Source organism: Tribolium madens, unplaced genomic scaffold, assembly GCF_015345945.1.
Source record: "Tribolium madens isolate multiple individuals breed KSU strain unplaced genomic scaffold, Tmad_KSU_1.1 Scaffold_91;HRSCAF=231;Tcas5.2_LG7, whole genome shotgun sequence".
Taxonomy (NCBI): domain Eukaryota; kingdom Metazoa; phylum Arthropoda; class Insecta; order Coleoptera; family Tenebrionidae; genus Tribolium; species Tribolium madens.
In genome coordinates, this window is record NW_025401063.1 from 11390464 (window position 1) to 11407240 (window position 16777).

The window sequence follows — 16777 nt, forward strand, 5'->3', positions numbered from 1 at the left end:
AATCCGGCTTCATCGGTAAAAAGTACCACACTTAAAAACTCCGGTTCGTTTAGGAACCCATACAGAATACGCAAACAACAAATTGAGATACTTCAAGCTGATGAGCAATTCTACGTGTACTTGTTCCAGGATTTGGTTCCACTAAGTCCAGAATTTGTGGTTCTACCTCCAAAATCCGGTTAGTACGACCTCTATCTTGGGTATGGGGCTGGACGGTGCCATGATCTCGTATACGAGTACGTTGTAAGGTTTATTGAAACGTTGGGGCACTAGGGAACTGGGCGATTTGTGAAACGTTGTTCTCCATTACCGTCTGCTAAGCAATAACAGTACACTACGTCCTCGTACTCGATGTTAGTGTAGGGCATTTTTCGTTTTATTAACACAAATTATTAATTACAAATTTGCACCGAAACACTGACTGCAGTGGCGATTTTAACACTGATTGAAAAGTCAACAAACGACAAAGCTACAAAAACGCCAAGCGATAAGCGTTTTTATCCGTTTTTCTTTTGCAACCCTAAAAATCACTTGTAATGGAAAGTGACTATGCAGTGTCGTACTTAAATTTACTACCCAAATGTTGATCATAATTTTCTCGTCCACTATTTCCTTTTTCTAAAAAATTATATTTTTTTGTTAACGTAACCAACTGTGGGACTTGGTAGTTAAAATTACGCAAACTATATCGAAATCACCCTGTATAGAAAACAAGGATTACTTATTATATTTTACTTTAGGATAATTTTATTTAGAATTAGTTGAAATAAAAGCTTACAGTTTTTGAGTTTTAATATCCGCTTGAACACCATATTTAAAAGTCATGTCATAATAATTTCCGCTAAAAATTGCATGGTGTTCGACTTTTGGAAGAAGATGACGGGGGGCGTATCATAAACTGGGTCGAATTACTTCGTCACTTTAATCCCTTGCCCCTGTTAACAAGAATTCCCAGTGCCCGTATCACTTTTCGATCGTGTGGTCTACCGTAAACTCATCCGGATCGACCCAAGAGTTAAGAATTGATAAAGAATTTTCGTCATTCATCTGCAAACATCAAAAATACTTTACGGTCGTATTCAGGTGGGTCCGGGTGCGCATCCAGGGTGCGACATATTTGACATGGTGGGGAGTTTTCGCGCGCACGCTTGAACGTTTTCAACTAAAAGCTAGCTCAGTAGCACGCGAGACTTGTAGTAATCAACTTATTCCGGAAAAATTCCGATTAGTCCGGACCCGCCCACCTCCAGTGACATATCATCCATGTGTACGGAGTTTACTTCAGGATTTGCATAAATTTCGTGTTTCTGGATTGTTATTTACATATCTGACAATGTTCCGGTGCACGGCAACCGGATTTTAATTGCGGATAAGTATCCCGGAGCGCTCCAGAGACGTTCGCTCCGGAACACGATAAACTCGCCAAAACTTGAGTGATTAATCTTATCGATTGTGGGTGGTTTTCAGAGGTTTTTTTTAATTGAGTTTGGGAAGTGCTTAATGAGTGGTTCACAGATCTGTTGTCTGTAAGCAAAATGGTTGCGGTTTTGCGAAAATTTGTACTTTTTTTCATCGGGATTTTGCCAGCAGTGACAGCACAAGGTAAGAACGCTGGGTTTGACAGCAGGACAACGTACACAACCTTCACAAGATGTTTACTACATCTTATCAATTTAATGACATCGATTCTGGACGCCTTAGATCTGATAAACGCGTCTCAGGACACGTTAAGGACTTGTCAGGATAGACAGAATTTGACTCAATCCAACACTCTTTGCACATTTTTCTAGAATATTTTTTAATTTCGAATTTCGAAAAGTTTAATGAGTATTAAATGATCATTTATAAAGAAATTTCGATAGATAATTAAAAGTGAAGCCTTAATAAATATCATTCAACATAATCATTAAGCAGTTAAAACCTTTTTAAACTAAATTAAAATTTTTATTTATAAATTGAATTCTTTTTGTGGCCGTTTAAGAATATTAGGTTTTTATATGGAGGATTGATTTTATTCCTGTGTTAAACACGTCATTCGCTCAAGAGAAAAATGTGAGGAGTATATAAACGCTGCAGATTACAATAGAATAAAAGCTTTTCTTTTAGTCAAAGGTATTCACTCTCAGGGATGCTTTGACTCTTTGATTTTTTTTTCGAAGATAAATCTTAAAATAAAATCCAATTGGTGTCGGAATCACGAATTTATAATGGGATGATATTTTACTTGCCACAACGATTTTTGTTTTTGTGTATCTTCAATTTTTAAGCTTCAGTTAAATTCTATTTAGAAATTAAAATATTTTGTAATTATGAAGTTTTTGCCATCGTTTGTTACAATGTTAACTTTCAGAGATTTAAGGATTTTATGTCTATTTTATGTCTGTTTGCTTGTGAATCGTGATACGTGTATGACGAAATTGTCGCTAAAAAACTTATATGTACCATTAAAAACAAAGTAAAACGGAAATGAGTAGGTATGATGCCCGAGGCATAATTATACCTACTTGATATTTTTGTCTTAAAATTGAGAAATATCTAATAAAACAGAATAGGTTATAAAGAACCTTCTTTTAATCTGTATATTTCTGTTTAAAAAGCTGTATGATTTACTGAAATCTAAAAAAACTTTTTTTAGATTCTTTTGCTTTGAATAATACTCAACCTCATACATCATTAACGACAAGGCCGATAAAGACTGAAACGGGAAGGAAGTCTGCGAGATTCCGTATATTTTCACAAACAGGTTTCTCGAGGATTTTCTACCGTTTTTGTGTGGAAAATGTAAACCACGTCTGATACCATTGTACACAAAAATTACAGTGCATGCAATATTTATTTCTTGTCAGTCATTTGCTTTTCAAGCGGTTAATTAAAAACGTCACAAACTCGCAGAAAAGTTGTGAAAATTTAAGCACACGCCTATTTAAAAGTAAATTGGCAAATTAATCAATAAATCCGTAAACCGTGAACCTTTAGCCGTCATTAAGTTAAATAAGGGTAGTTTTTCATCTTCAGCTTACCTATTTTTATGGTTGACGTATCGTACATGTGGCGAATTCTTCTTCCGCATGAAGATCGGCACGCAATGTCGAATTTATAGCTTCTAATATTTATGTTTTGTAATGAAACATCTGATTTATTCGTTGAAAGAATAGTCGGATTTCGAGCGGAAAAAGTAACGATGAGGGTTGCGCTCTTCGCAAATGATTATTTTCTCTCGTACATTTTAAAATTTAAACAATGAAATCCCTTAAGCGGTAAGTTTAATGAATACATCCAAATAAATATTGTTTTTAAAAAGCCTATTTTAATACAGCTGGAATGTAAACAGAGGGGTGACTTTTGGTTGACTGGAAGGAGATTACGCCACTCGCAAAAAGGCCACGTAGATGAAAGTTAAACCCTTTACATGCATTACATTTTCATAATAAACTTATATTTGCCGACTACACTAGTTAAAATGGCAAAAATTATGAATAATCATTATTGAAATAACAAAAAACGTAAATTTTATTTTAGGGTCTATTGTTTTTGTATGGGATTGAAGTAACCTCTTCTACAGCATAATATTAGATATTAGCTTGCTTCTAAGAAATCCAATGTACTAAGTATTTTAAAAAAGGTACTCGTAGTTTGATATCTGAAATCGATGGTTAATTAAGAAGACAAGGAAACGAGAGCACATGAAGACGGACAAAAATTGGCTCGCGGCAAAGCTTTCATACGACTTTTTTTACTTGATGAAAAATAAAAACTCACAATTAGCGCACAGGTAGAACATACACTTTCAAACGACATTCGGTTTTAAATAATTTAAGCAAGCACAAAGATAGGTGAATCAGGCTGACATGTAAAAATTAATCTTTATCATTAAGAGAGTTTTTGCAAATCTTAAAAAAGTTTAACGTATTAGGACAAATGGCCGTTGCCAAAAAATTAGACGTTTACGTAAACTTCTTTCAACTGACGGAATACGCCTTTTGCCCTTGAAAGACGCATGCATACACACGACAATTAAATGACGTTAAGGTTAACGTTAAAATAAGGGACTTGCAAAAACTCACTGTTTTGTTTTTCAAACCGTAATGCAAATTTTTATATGAAACTTGAAATTCTTAGATGTCTGTTATGTTCACGGAATTTTTTACAAATTTCTAGCATGCATTGATGGAATGGTTTGCCTTAAAACTGCATAATTTTTAAATTAGGTATGTTTTTCTTTTCTATCACATAAACCTTCTGGTTTTTTATTGTCTTTACGTCTTTACACCATTTTCTTGCTACATACGTAAATGGTCTATATAAAACAAATAAACAACGACATATTTTGCAGCGTTGCGAGTAGCATTATGACATTCGTGCATTTGATGTATTGTCGTATTATTTCGTTTATGTAAACCCTTCATTTGCTATAAATACGTTCACGTTCAGACAAAGATTTATGCTTATTTTATATTAATAAATATTTTATGAGAGTAGGATTTTTATGCCAATTTTTTTAAGTTTTTGCTAGATTACAAATTCAACAAAAATAAATAAATATGATTCGGTTAAGTGATTTTGCAAAGAAATAGTATAAAATAGTAAATAATTAGATATTACTTAGTTTATTAACGATCAATGAGTAGCTTTTATTTGTGAGTAGAAAAAAATGCAGGCTGAATGTTTTACAAAAGTTGTTTTGTATAAAATCGACAAAATACGACGTTTCTACAAATTAGAAAATTGATTGTTTTTTGTTGATAACCTCTTTGTTATATTTATTTGAAACACTGATTGAATTAAATTAGGACAAAGCTTCTTCATTTATTAAATGTGAATAATGCAAGTCTAAATTTTATGACTGCACGATTTGTATCGGCTTTTATTTCGAATAATGTATAAGTGATTGAATCGTAGAAATTAGGTTATTTGCGCTGTCTCGTATAAGTACGTATAAGTAAAATGTTTCATGAACCGATAGAGCAACTAGATTTTAATCTCGAATAATTAATTTTCCAAGTTTAACTTCTGAGAAATATAGTCTAATTAAATGCTGAATATAGTATTGTCATAGAAATTTTAATTAAACTTATTCGTTTGTTGCGAGCTAGGTTTAAAATTTCAGCGGTTGGATTTTCAATGATTCCGATTTTGACACCTTTATCAATAACTGAACTAATTAAATCTTTAGTATACCTTCCGCAAATAAAGAAACGCTTTCGGTGCTCTCTAGATCTATTTAGTAGAATTTAACAAATTAGAAACAAAAAGGTGAAAGGAAATAAATTAAATTTTCGAGCTTTGATGTTTTCTTTCCTTTGAGATGGCAGCTAAGTGTATCACCGCGAGAAAAATTTGCTTAGGATACTTTTACATAAATTATCTTGTTATTGTTTGTCTTATTCCAATTGCAAATTGTTATTTTTTGAACTGATGTGAAATAGTGTCAATTGGTTGAAACCTGGCAAGCTTTTTAATTAATAAGCTCAAAAGGGCGCTGGGTTATAAAAAAAAAATTACCCCTGGGGTACAAATGTTCGGTCTTAGGAAACTTAATCATTTTGTCATCAAGTTTATATCCAACCCGATGATTCATGAGCCCATTTATTGCATCTTCTCGAGGAAGATGTATAGGGAAGTTTCTCACATGTCTAACCACTCTTTGCTAGTTCGTGATATAAGTAGTTTTGTTAATAAATCGAATATTAGAGCAGCAATTTGACTGAAAGCTCTTTCTGTTCGAGCTTTCGGCTCATATCCAGCAGGTGCCTAATTTAGTATTGTTACATTATGTCGGGGTGTTTCACGAGAAATAATGAGCCTGACTAAATTCTTGATTACGGAAAACTACATACATAGTCTTTAGGTATCCGTATTCTTGATGCAACAAACATTACATTTTCATTGGTCAAATAGATTGAATAGTCATTCAATTCACCTCTATTTTTTTAAATAGTAACCAATAAAATAGCAGAGATTTACTTTCGTATCCTAGCAACAGCAAATTCAAGCGAATACTTCACTCGTGGTGAAATATAACTGGATATTCCACGAGTGGTTGTAGTGAATATTTTAAACCAACTTGATTATTATTTTTATTACTTTTTTACAAAAGTAACTGAACAATTTGAAAAATAAAGATTGCTGCAATTCTGCAAAATTCCTCCTTCTTTGAACGAATGTTCAACATCACAAATTTCACCTTCCCTGCTGTTGCTCAATTTAGTCGCCAATGTTGTCGACGTAGTAGTTCTCATTTTTTCAACAATTGTCCTATGATCAGGATTGATCCACAGGCATAGGCAAACATATGGTAATGAAAAACATACAACCAAGAGACGACGCCACTTGCTTTTATTTACAGATTTCTGTAAAACTACGACAAACAGTACCATGGCCTACTTCATCTGTCTTCCGCTGCGCTCCATACGGCCGTAACATAACGAGCCAAAAGTCAATTCTCTTAACCTCAAAAATATCGTCGAAATCGTCCGGTAAGTAGTGCCATCTACTTGGTTAACTGAAAACTTTTTAATTCATATTTTGACAGTTCTAAATTAGAAATTACCTGCACCTCATTCAAAATTCCTTCTTTTTAAATTAATTTGTTACTGAAACGTTTGTCGAAGACTGAGACGACAAATTTGGTCGGCCAAATGCGTGCTGAGGTAAAGTAACAGTTTTTTGGTGCTGGCAATCCTCTGGAACAAGTAGCTATTTCCATTCTAATTCTAAAAATTTTTTGGAAAACTAAGTCCGATAATAGAGAGGGTTTATATCATAATAAGACAGAAACTCGAATATGAATGTATATTCGAGAGCATTCTGTCTATTACAAATAAGCAGTAGGAACTTAGGTAAATGTTTTTATTAATTTTTGTTCATAGAATTACCACAAAGTTTCGGAGTATTCTTTAACCATTCAGCACGAGCTGCTTTATCGCTAAGTATTTCAAATAAAGTATCTTTTTCTCTACAAACAAAACATTTCTTGCCGATCTTTGAACTTTTTAAAAGAATGATTGAAAATTTGACAAAAATTGTCAAATTTGAAATATCTATAGTCTTTAAGTTATCAAGTAGATGACGCTTGTTACCGGACGATTTTTTGAGGTTAGTAGAATTCAACGCATTCATATAAAATCGACAGTATGTTACGGCCGTATGGAGCGCAGCGGAAGACAGATGAAGTTGGCCATGACAGTACTAAACAGCAAGGCCATCTGAATCAAAAAGCTACACTTATAAGGCCGTTTCATTCTCCATGATAACTGTTTCTGCAGAGTGGCCATAAAACAAAAAAGACAGAATTTTATTGTGCGCCCTCAGTGGTCAATTAAGGAATCAAAGCTAGAATATTAAATTAACAGCAGTTCAATTTTACAAAACAATAGTATAAAATGGTAAAAACTGTGTTTCATTTGTGGGGCAAAAGATGTTCGCTTATTTGAAATTGCGAGCAATATGCAACAAAGGCAAAAATGGTGCCAAACTTTTGAAATGTTTTGTGGTAAGCAAATTTATGCAGACAATTATAAGGACAGCCTTTTACTTTGTATTTGTAATATTAAAGACACAACAAAAATTACGGATTACCCAACAAACAAACAAACCACTTTGCAGAAAAATATTGAAGTTATAAATTGTTGTAACCTACCTCGTGTTATGATTTCATGTTTTTTGCAATTCTAATTTATTAGTATTTTGCTAGTCCAGAATGTACCTAAAATAAGCTCGGATTTTCGATATTTTATAGCATTCATGTTTTAATTGATGTTTTAAGCACTTAACCTAAAAATAAAAAGTCTCAATAGACTGCGATCGAAATCGGCAGATGGAGCGCAATAAGGTACTGACGCCCGAAATGTCACAGAAACAAGGTTTATATGGAAAAATCGAAAATTGAAACGGCCTTATAAGCGCAGCTTTTTGATTCAGATGGCCTTGTAAACAGCACGGCCAACTGTATCTATCTCCACTTCGTTCCGATACGGCCAATTACTGACTGATCTTTTAATTTTGAAACATCTATGAAAAACAAGTCGAAAAAGCGATACAATTTTGGAGCGGAACAGTTTTATAAACGGAGTGGAGAGGCCGTATCGGAACGAAGTGGAGATAGATACAGTTGGCCGTGGTAAACAGAAACTACTAGTGCCATCTTTTGGTTGTATGTTTTGTTTTTAAATTTACCTAAAGAAAGAATACAGAATAAAGCAATCTTTGGATATTTGGCACAAAATATCAAAAAACACTTTTCATTAGTATTGTTCAAACAATTTCCCAGTTAATTTTTCCCCTTCGAGTTCGAATTATTTGTTACATACTTTGTTCGTGGTATGCTCTTTTTATTGTGTATAAATTTTGTTTGGTTTCGTTTTTTAGTATTTACTTTTAAGGGTGTTATGCAGTGAAGTAAAATTTCAGTTTTCAGAAATATGCAACCCAAATTGCAGGGCGTTTAGGCTTGCACTGGCAGCTGTCAATCAACGGATTAAAAGACCGCCTATGGCGACGGTCGCTAAGACCACATCAGACCAAACCTTTTAAAATAATCTTAGTAAAATTTTCGGAATGTGCTCTTTCACTTATTTTCATATACGATAATAATACTAATAATAATAACAAAATGCCATTGTTAAATACTTAATGAAGATAAATAATAATCTTTTATAAATCGAACACAAATAAAAAAGAAATTATAAGGACCATAAATGGCTTTATATTCACACAAAATATTTTATTAGAGTAACTGCAGTTTAAAAATTTAAAAGACAAAAAACTACATCTTGAAAGTAATCAAAAATTATTATTATTAATCATACAAGTGTGTAATATACTAAACTATGTTTTTTTAATGTGACAGAAATTTAGGTTTTAGGTTTTTGAACTTGAAATGCCTAAAATATAAGTTATCTAGTTGTTGCACTAAGGAGACGATTTTTAGATCACATATTTTTATGTGTAAGAGGTCAGACTTATTTTTTCTATACTTGACCGCACTTACTACAGCCGTTCGAAATTTTAATACATGCCGTAATAAAATTCTAATTTTTGGACTGAGTTTAGCGCATTTGGCCAATTCTTTTAATTTATTACAAGATATGGTTTCTACACTCGATTTTTTCAATATAATAATCCGGGCCATATGGTTTGATATTTTTTATTTTATTATAAACACTGCTATCATCATCTCTTATAATTCGTTTATATTTTAAACCATGCATTTCTACCGAACACATAAAACTATCTAAAATAATTTGTGCCTCCATCGCTGTCGATGTGATTTCCCAATTTTTAAAACATGCATGTGGTGGTATGTCAATATTTTTATGATAGAACAACCAAAAATTATGTTAGAAATTAGTCTTTAACTAATAAGCAGTGCTAAATCTCAAAAAATGTAAATTTAGAGCGAGATATTTTTATATTGTACAAGAGTTTTCTTAGAAGAACTCAATTATTTGCTACATAAAAAAGGCACTTTAGAGAAAAAAAATTTTTTTTTTAAATTTCTAACGCATACCTGATTTTTTAAAACTCAAATTATGTTAGAAATTAGTCTTTAACTAATAAGCAGTGCTAATTTAGAGCGAAATTTATTTATCTTTTACAAGAGTCGTTTCCCCTATCCGGGGACACACTGTGAATCTGCTTCGAATTCTGTCGAATAATTCGGGAATTAAAATTTGAATGCAGTTAAATGTTTATAAATTGGCCACAATGCTACTAGACTTTAAAAAAATGTAGCTAAAACCAGATATCTTCAGTTTGAAATTCAACAAAAAGGAAAGCTTCTTGCAGGTACCGCTTGTGTAAAATCATTATTAGGGGTTAAGCGCTCGATGGGGGGTAATAACGGCTGTAAATCATGGAAGAAGCTTGAGATTTTCGGTCCAAGGGTAATGGGGGTTGCATCCATTTTTTAAAGTTTTTTTTGTAATTTAGCTTGTATTATAAAAAAAAAAGTGAACGTAGCGAGGTGCATTTTTTAATTATCTACATGTCTATAAAAAAATTTTTTTAAGATGTTGCACCGTTACAAAGAAAAACCTGGGCAAAGTTTTACAATAATGGTAATTTTTTAAAGAATCTAAGTAATATTTTGAAAAAATTACATCATAGCGGGGTACGTTATGCTATTATTTACAGATAGAGACATTGATCTTTTTGTAGAATTTAAAAATACAGATTTTACACATGGGTGAAATTTGTATATTTTCCCGTATAAATTTTAGACACTAGTGGAGAGCCTTAAGGTAGAATTTTTCAAGTTTCAAGTTTTCAAGTTTTGAAATAGGTAACACTCTCCTAAAAATATCCAGCAGCAATGCTCCTCAAGAGAAACTTGAAACTACTGGGTAAGAGTCTAGAAATTTGGGGGCATCTGTATTGCGGTCAAAATTTGAACAGGTAAAAAGATAATTAGAAAGGAAAATTTTCGCTTTCGAATTGCGGTCTGTTTCTAAAACTAGGGGGGATTTTAAGCTCTATCTCTAAATAAATTTTTACTGAACGTCTCTCCATTAATGTGTCCCCCGCTGTGATTTTGACCGCAGTTCAAACAAAGATTGTGTCACTCCGGATAGACACTTTGTACCGTAATTCGGTGGTACCGAGAAATTTTTGTTCAACATTTGGGGGGATTGGTAATGAGACAATGATCAATAATGTGATTCCAAAATAAAGTATAAGAAGTTCAAACAAAAAATTTACACGATAAAGTCTGCGCAACAGTTTTTTCGGCTAAAGAAGGACTTTTGCTATTAAGGTTTATACCACCTGAGACGATCATATCAAAAGGAAACTATGCAAAATATTCTAAAGTTTTGCGTGATTCTATCAACTTGAAAAGGCATGAAATCTACACATCAAATATACTCTTTCACGAAAACCGACTGGAGCATATATTAGCAAATGTACGTACAGGTCGCCATATAAATCTGTAGTGCCTAGCAGTACCACCATTTACTCTACAGTCCTAACCTATCTTCTTTTAGTTATACTTTGTTGGAAACTATCTTGAACGGCAGAATTTTTTAAGAATGCGGGAGGCACCAGTCAAAAATCTAAAAATCAAATCCATTTACTTAGTACTTTTAGTTAATGCTATCATAATGTGTGGTACAATTTTATTAAATTCATAAATAAACAATTTAAGTCTATTGTATGTGCTTCTTTATGTCTTGATCATAACCAAAATATTATTATTAAACACATATAACTGATTTTATTGAAAATTTTGGTTATTTGTGTTTAAATTTTAATAGGAAAATTAAAATTGAATGATAAAGTATTTAAATTTAACGCCAATTTTAGTTCAACATACAAACAAGAGACGCCGCGAAATTTTGACGACCGGAAAATTATGTGTTACTTGATTTTCTATATTGAGTATGCATATTGTCCATTTGCAAATAAGGATAAATAACTCTGTGGATGAGGAAGATGATGTTAAAGAGTAGCCTTTTTCTTCCAAAAACTGAGAAAACTGACGCCATACCGACTCTCGTGACTCCCGTGTATTTTCCGGGACATTTCTTTCAATATCTCCATTGATTCCTACGTCAGATGTCACTCCAAATCTTTTGCACACATTGCAAATAACACGTAAATAGTAATAATTATTACCTATAAATTAACCTGTGAAACTCAGCTTTCAGAAAAAAATTCAAATAACAAAGATTTATTTACCGGTTGCTATAAAAATGAAATCATTTGTAACGCAAATGTGCCAACTAGCTTTTGATATCTTATGGGAGGATTTCTTTAATCATTGATTTAGTTCATTGAATAGTCTGTTGAATTCGTAGTCAAAGATTGTAGAATACTTTTGTTCCATGAATGACCATTCATAAAATATTCGACAATTTTTGACTACTCGTGATAACTGATTATTTGTACAAAAATAATAAATAATAAAAATAATAAATACCAGCATAGCTTTGACATTACAATAATGAAAGACAGAACCGAAATACCAACACATAAGATGTTTTAATAACGAACAGAAGACAAAACCTATGTGTAAAAGTAATAAATAAAGTAATTATAATAAAAAGTAATCTAGTGGAGTTATATCAGAACTTCTCGGACGCCAAGGATGAATCCTATTTATTTATTCGCATACACAATGTCTGAATAGCGTCTCACATTTCTGTGATATCTCCTCCAACAAAATGGGCAGAATGTTTTGCAGAAAATTTATATACACTTGCGAAAAAAATCCAATATTCCATACTAAACATTTGTAGAATAAACCGTTTTGAAGTGTTCTTCATCAATCCAGCAGGGGTTATTCTGGGCAAAATAATTACAATTATGTTTGTTTACGCCCCCATTGTTCTAAAAGATGCTTTATCACTGAAAAGCACATTTTCCAAAAACATTTGATCTAAAATGATTTGTTCCTGAACGAATCTACAAAAATTCAGTCTATTTGCTTTTTTAAAGATTAAGGTGATATGATAATGATGAAACTCATTTAGATTTGTGGCTACTTTTCGCTTTAATAACTTCACGGGAGGCCAGTTAACTTTCTATAAACTGAAATTAAGTCAGTCGTCTCATCGTTGGAAGTGTATACTTTGCAGTTTGTAGTAAATTTGTAGCGCTTATCAAAAAATGCCAATAATAATGATTAACGTCATGGATCCAAATTATACTTTTTTAAAAGAGTTGCAAAGTAAGTGGCGAAAATATAATGGTGTAATCGAGAATTTGGTCAGGCTCATTATTCCTCATGAATTACTTTGTATAGTCCTGCGCATAATCCCCCATATAGTAACATTTAATAGAATAATAATTGGCCATTGTTTACGTGGATTTGGGGAAAATTTGAATAATTTCCGACGAGCTAAATAACACTTTAATAAAGACGGGTGAAGTTGGCCCTTAACTTATTCCATTTAAAAAACTAATTTTAAATATAAACAGAATGCGGCTCGAGGTAAATGAGACATTGAAAGCATGACGTTATGAAAGGCTTTCTCATGATAAATGGATCACCCTCTTAACCAGCCACCGTCTTTAGGACACTCACCGATCAAGACCGAAAGGTCACGACGACTTTTTATTGCCTCGCTACTCATTTTTGATAGCCCAATTTATGTTCACTAACACTTACGTATACGAAATAATTGCTTCATCGAAGATTTTATCCGGAATAAAAACTCAAAATTACAATTACGTATTTGGTTTTATTATCCAGAAAATTTAATATGAAATTCCGGGACAGTTATTATTGTTAAATAAATGGTTTGCATGCTGCTAAAAGGATTAATTAGAAAAGCAAGTCGAGCTTGTTTATTCACTGAATAAATTATTAAATTATTTGCTTTATTGTAGTCAAATGCGTTGTAAGTGGAAACTGTTATTAGTTGCAAAACTGTCGAGTTGTTTACTGTTAAAAGTCAAGAAAATTACTCACAAGCAATGCAGTCGCGACGAATTCCAATTTTTTAAAAATTTACTAAAATGTTTTAGTACCTATTAAAATCCGCTTATTTTTGCTTGAATTTTATGATTTGACTTACCAAAATAGTTTATGAAGGATTTAATGAGGGTGGTTGTAAAGTTATTGTTACCAAAACGACCAGCTGGCCGTTGAAGTAACTTCGAAGGAAACAAACCTTTACAATTGTGGTGTTGAGGCGCAAAATGTTAATTGCCTCTATTGCATCATAAAATTCAAGCAAATATAGACAGATTTTAGTGGTACATGAAGTGTCTTCAAGAAATTCTGATTAAATGTTGTTTTAACTGGTTGACGAATAATTTCTAGATACCTGTCTACACTTTGCTGCTCTTTTCTCTAAATGAAAAATATAAAAATATTTTATGTAGGATTTTATAAAACGTGAAACTTGTGTAATTTAAATATTGAAAGGAATGTGATTTTTAATAGGCGTGTTTCTAACGATCTAGATTTATTTTTGGTTGTCAAAACACATCAGTGGATAACGATTTCAGCAATGTATATTTTTACTAGACATTTTAGTATGAAATTACAGGTAACATAAATCTTGAATTTAAATGTGTGCACTCTTTCGAGAGGAATATTAAATGTATTTGTGTTCATTTAAATATAGGAGTCTACAGAATTTTATTGTTATCCTACTTGAAATACATACTTATTTAAAATTTTAAAAGATTTTTTAGCAGAAGATCGAATAAAGTTATCGTACAACGTCGGTGGAGTGTTGTATCTCATTTCAAATTAAAGTGAAGATAAATGATTTACTTCTGTTGTGTCTCAAAAAAGATTGGATTACAGAAGAGGACTGTTATCCGATTTAAATGAGACTTTTTTTTTGTAGGAGTGGATATAGGAGATTTAATGATATATGAGTTGAATCTTCATGTCAGCAATAATTAGTCAGCGAGTTAATTTGGTAAAAGTTTGCGGTTTAATTGCGCAGAATAACAAGTGATGCGATGAATGTGTGAATAAACCACACGAAGGTGTAAGTGTAAAAGATAATCACATAAATCAAGTCGGTTGATTCCGGTTCCCCGGAGCTTTTGAATGCGCGAACTCACCGACCGTCTTGGGACTATCCCAACTAACGTATATATTTAAATTTTCCCAGCAGTTCTGTCGAGAGCTCCAACTTGTGACCGAATTTCGGATGCATTAAAAAAGAAAACAATTCTCTTGTGGAATATCACTACGAATATGTTTAATTCATCCGCTCGGAAGTCTGATTGTAATTGATATTGCAGGTTTTTACAACAAATCAGTTTTAGTGGTTGTGTAAGAAACTTGAAACAAGGTTTTAATCTTCTGGAATATTAGTCAGGAGTTGTCACGAAACAACAAGTGTAGAACAGCAAGTGACATCATTTCTGTTAAATCCGGAGTTCAGGGCGTTCCGGTTTAGCTCTTGTACTTGTAGATAAATGTCTTTGCACAAAAGACAATGATGATTTATGTCTGGTACACAGATTACCAAAACGGGAACTATGTATATTGCGTCATTATACTTCAACCAAACTCTCCCTAACTTTTAAATGAAGGCATTAAAGTGATATTTAACTCACGCTAGGAAATATTGGTGTTTTTTTCGCACGTCGAAAGCTCTAATCAATTCTAAAAGGCGTTGCGATCCGGGCCGACAGAATCTTAATCTTCTCCATTGTTTTTCATACAAACCAATTAAAAGCCTATCGATTAATTTTCAATCAGACAGCGAAAGGTCCCGAGAGCCGAGAGATTGAAATATATCTAGCGACTTCTCGCACCAGCTTTTCTCTAGAGACTAAAATATTTCCGGCGCACAAAGTAAAGAATAGAAAAATGTGTCGTCGGAAGAAAAAGCGATGTGTACAATGTAAGAAAAGCGGGATGATAAATGCTGGTAGGGGATTGTAGACGCATTGTAATGAAGAGCACAGGACGAGCGAATTTATTTCAGTCAGCTTAATAAATGCACGTGTTTTTGGAACTGCGGATGAGGAGATTGCCGGATCACAAACCCATCGTTTATTAACACTCGATTTATAACACAGAGCAAGTGCTTTGTATGTCAAAATCTAACACAAATTAAGTTCCTTGATTCAATGCATATGTAGGTAACAAATAGTTTGATCAAAAAAGTGATTAATTTGTCTAAATTAGGAAGAGTATAAGCAATGTCTTGGGTGTTAGCCTGACAGATAATTATTGGATTCCTGGGAGACCTCCCTTGTTATAAGATTGTCATTCATTAGCCAGCGTTTAATTCGACTCATAATATGCGTAACAGAAACCCATTAAACCATTAACTTTAACATGATTATCAGACACAATACCTTTGGCACCTTATTAAACGTAATATTGTGTCAGTAACAAAAAGCTTTGAACGAGTATTTCTTCACTATTTCGACATAATGGAGCAAAATATAGAACTGGCTACCCTTTTATGCATGATAATGTTCTGTCAATTGTTAAAGTAAGCTATTTAGGGCAAGTTTTGTGATGTTGCGTGAAGAGGAAACATTCAACGGCAGAGTTGTGCCAAGTTTTTGCACATTAATGGAACTCATATAATTTGCACATGCCAAGTCGCATAAGTTGAAGCAAAAATCGTTAATCGTCGAAGAGTGACAGGTCTTGCGATTTTATCGAAGAGGATAATATAAACAAATCGACAGCGGACGCGTTAAGTCCTCCAGGATTTGAAAGTTTGCCAGAACTGTCCGTCCGTGCCTAAATAAGTTAGTTCGTCATCCACAGGGACGTGCAGCACAGTGGCGGCTTTGATCTGGCGTACCTATATTCTCCTCGCTGTGTACTCCTCCACGACGTTTCTCATTGTTTATTCATTTACAGAAGGAAGTCTGCTCGTGCACACCAAAGACTGCGTCCAATTTCACATTATTTGATTTGCGACCTGGCTTAATTAATTCCTTTACCGAAATCGGTTCGTGCCTTAATTAAACCGAACCGAATTTGTCAGTGCTGGTCATAATTACATACGGATTACTCTCGCGATCATCAAACGAACTTTCTTCAATTATCGGGTGAAAAAAGTGGCCATTACCGTTTTTGCACAATTCAGATGGCAATAAAGCAAAGTTATTGAAGTATAGCACCTAGAAACTGGGTTTTGCTGTCGCGTCAGAATTGATAGCGGAAAGGTTACGAGAGAAAATTATGAAGCAATTTTGTGGGTGCTGGAGTCATTAGTCTTTCGTCTCACAATTCCGGTGCGCAAGCGCTTGGCACTTTCCAACCACAGGGTGCTTTATAACGTCACCACTTGCTATTCCAGATGTTGGTTTCCTTTTAAACTGCCAAAAGTAATGATAATTC

At 33.2% G+C, this 16777-nt stretch overlaps 1 protein-coding gene across 2 annotated transcripts in view; it reads left to right on the plus strand.

The window, feature by feature from the left end:
* Positions 1-1199: 1199 nt before the first annotated feature.
* The window catches only part of LOC123011523 (nephrin), a 168619-nt gene continuing 153041 nt past the window's right edge, over positions 1200-16777 (plus strand). For both annotated transcript variants that reach the window (XM_044408991.1, XM_044408992.1), the window contains exon 1: positions 1200-1602. In XM_044408991.1, coding sequence (XP_044264926.1) covers positions 1536-1602 — 67 coding nt within the window. In that variant the 5' untranslated portion in view covers positions 1200-1535. The remainder of the gene's footprint in view (positions 1603-16777) is intronic.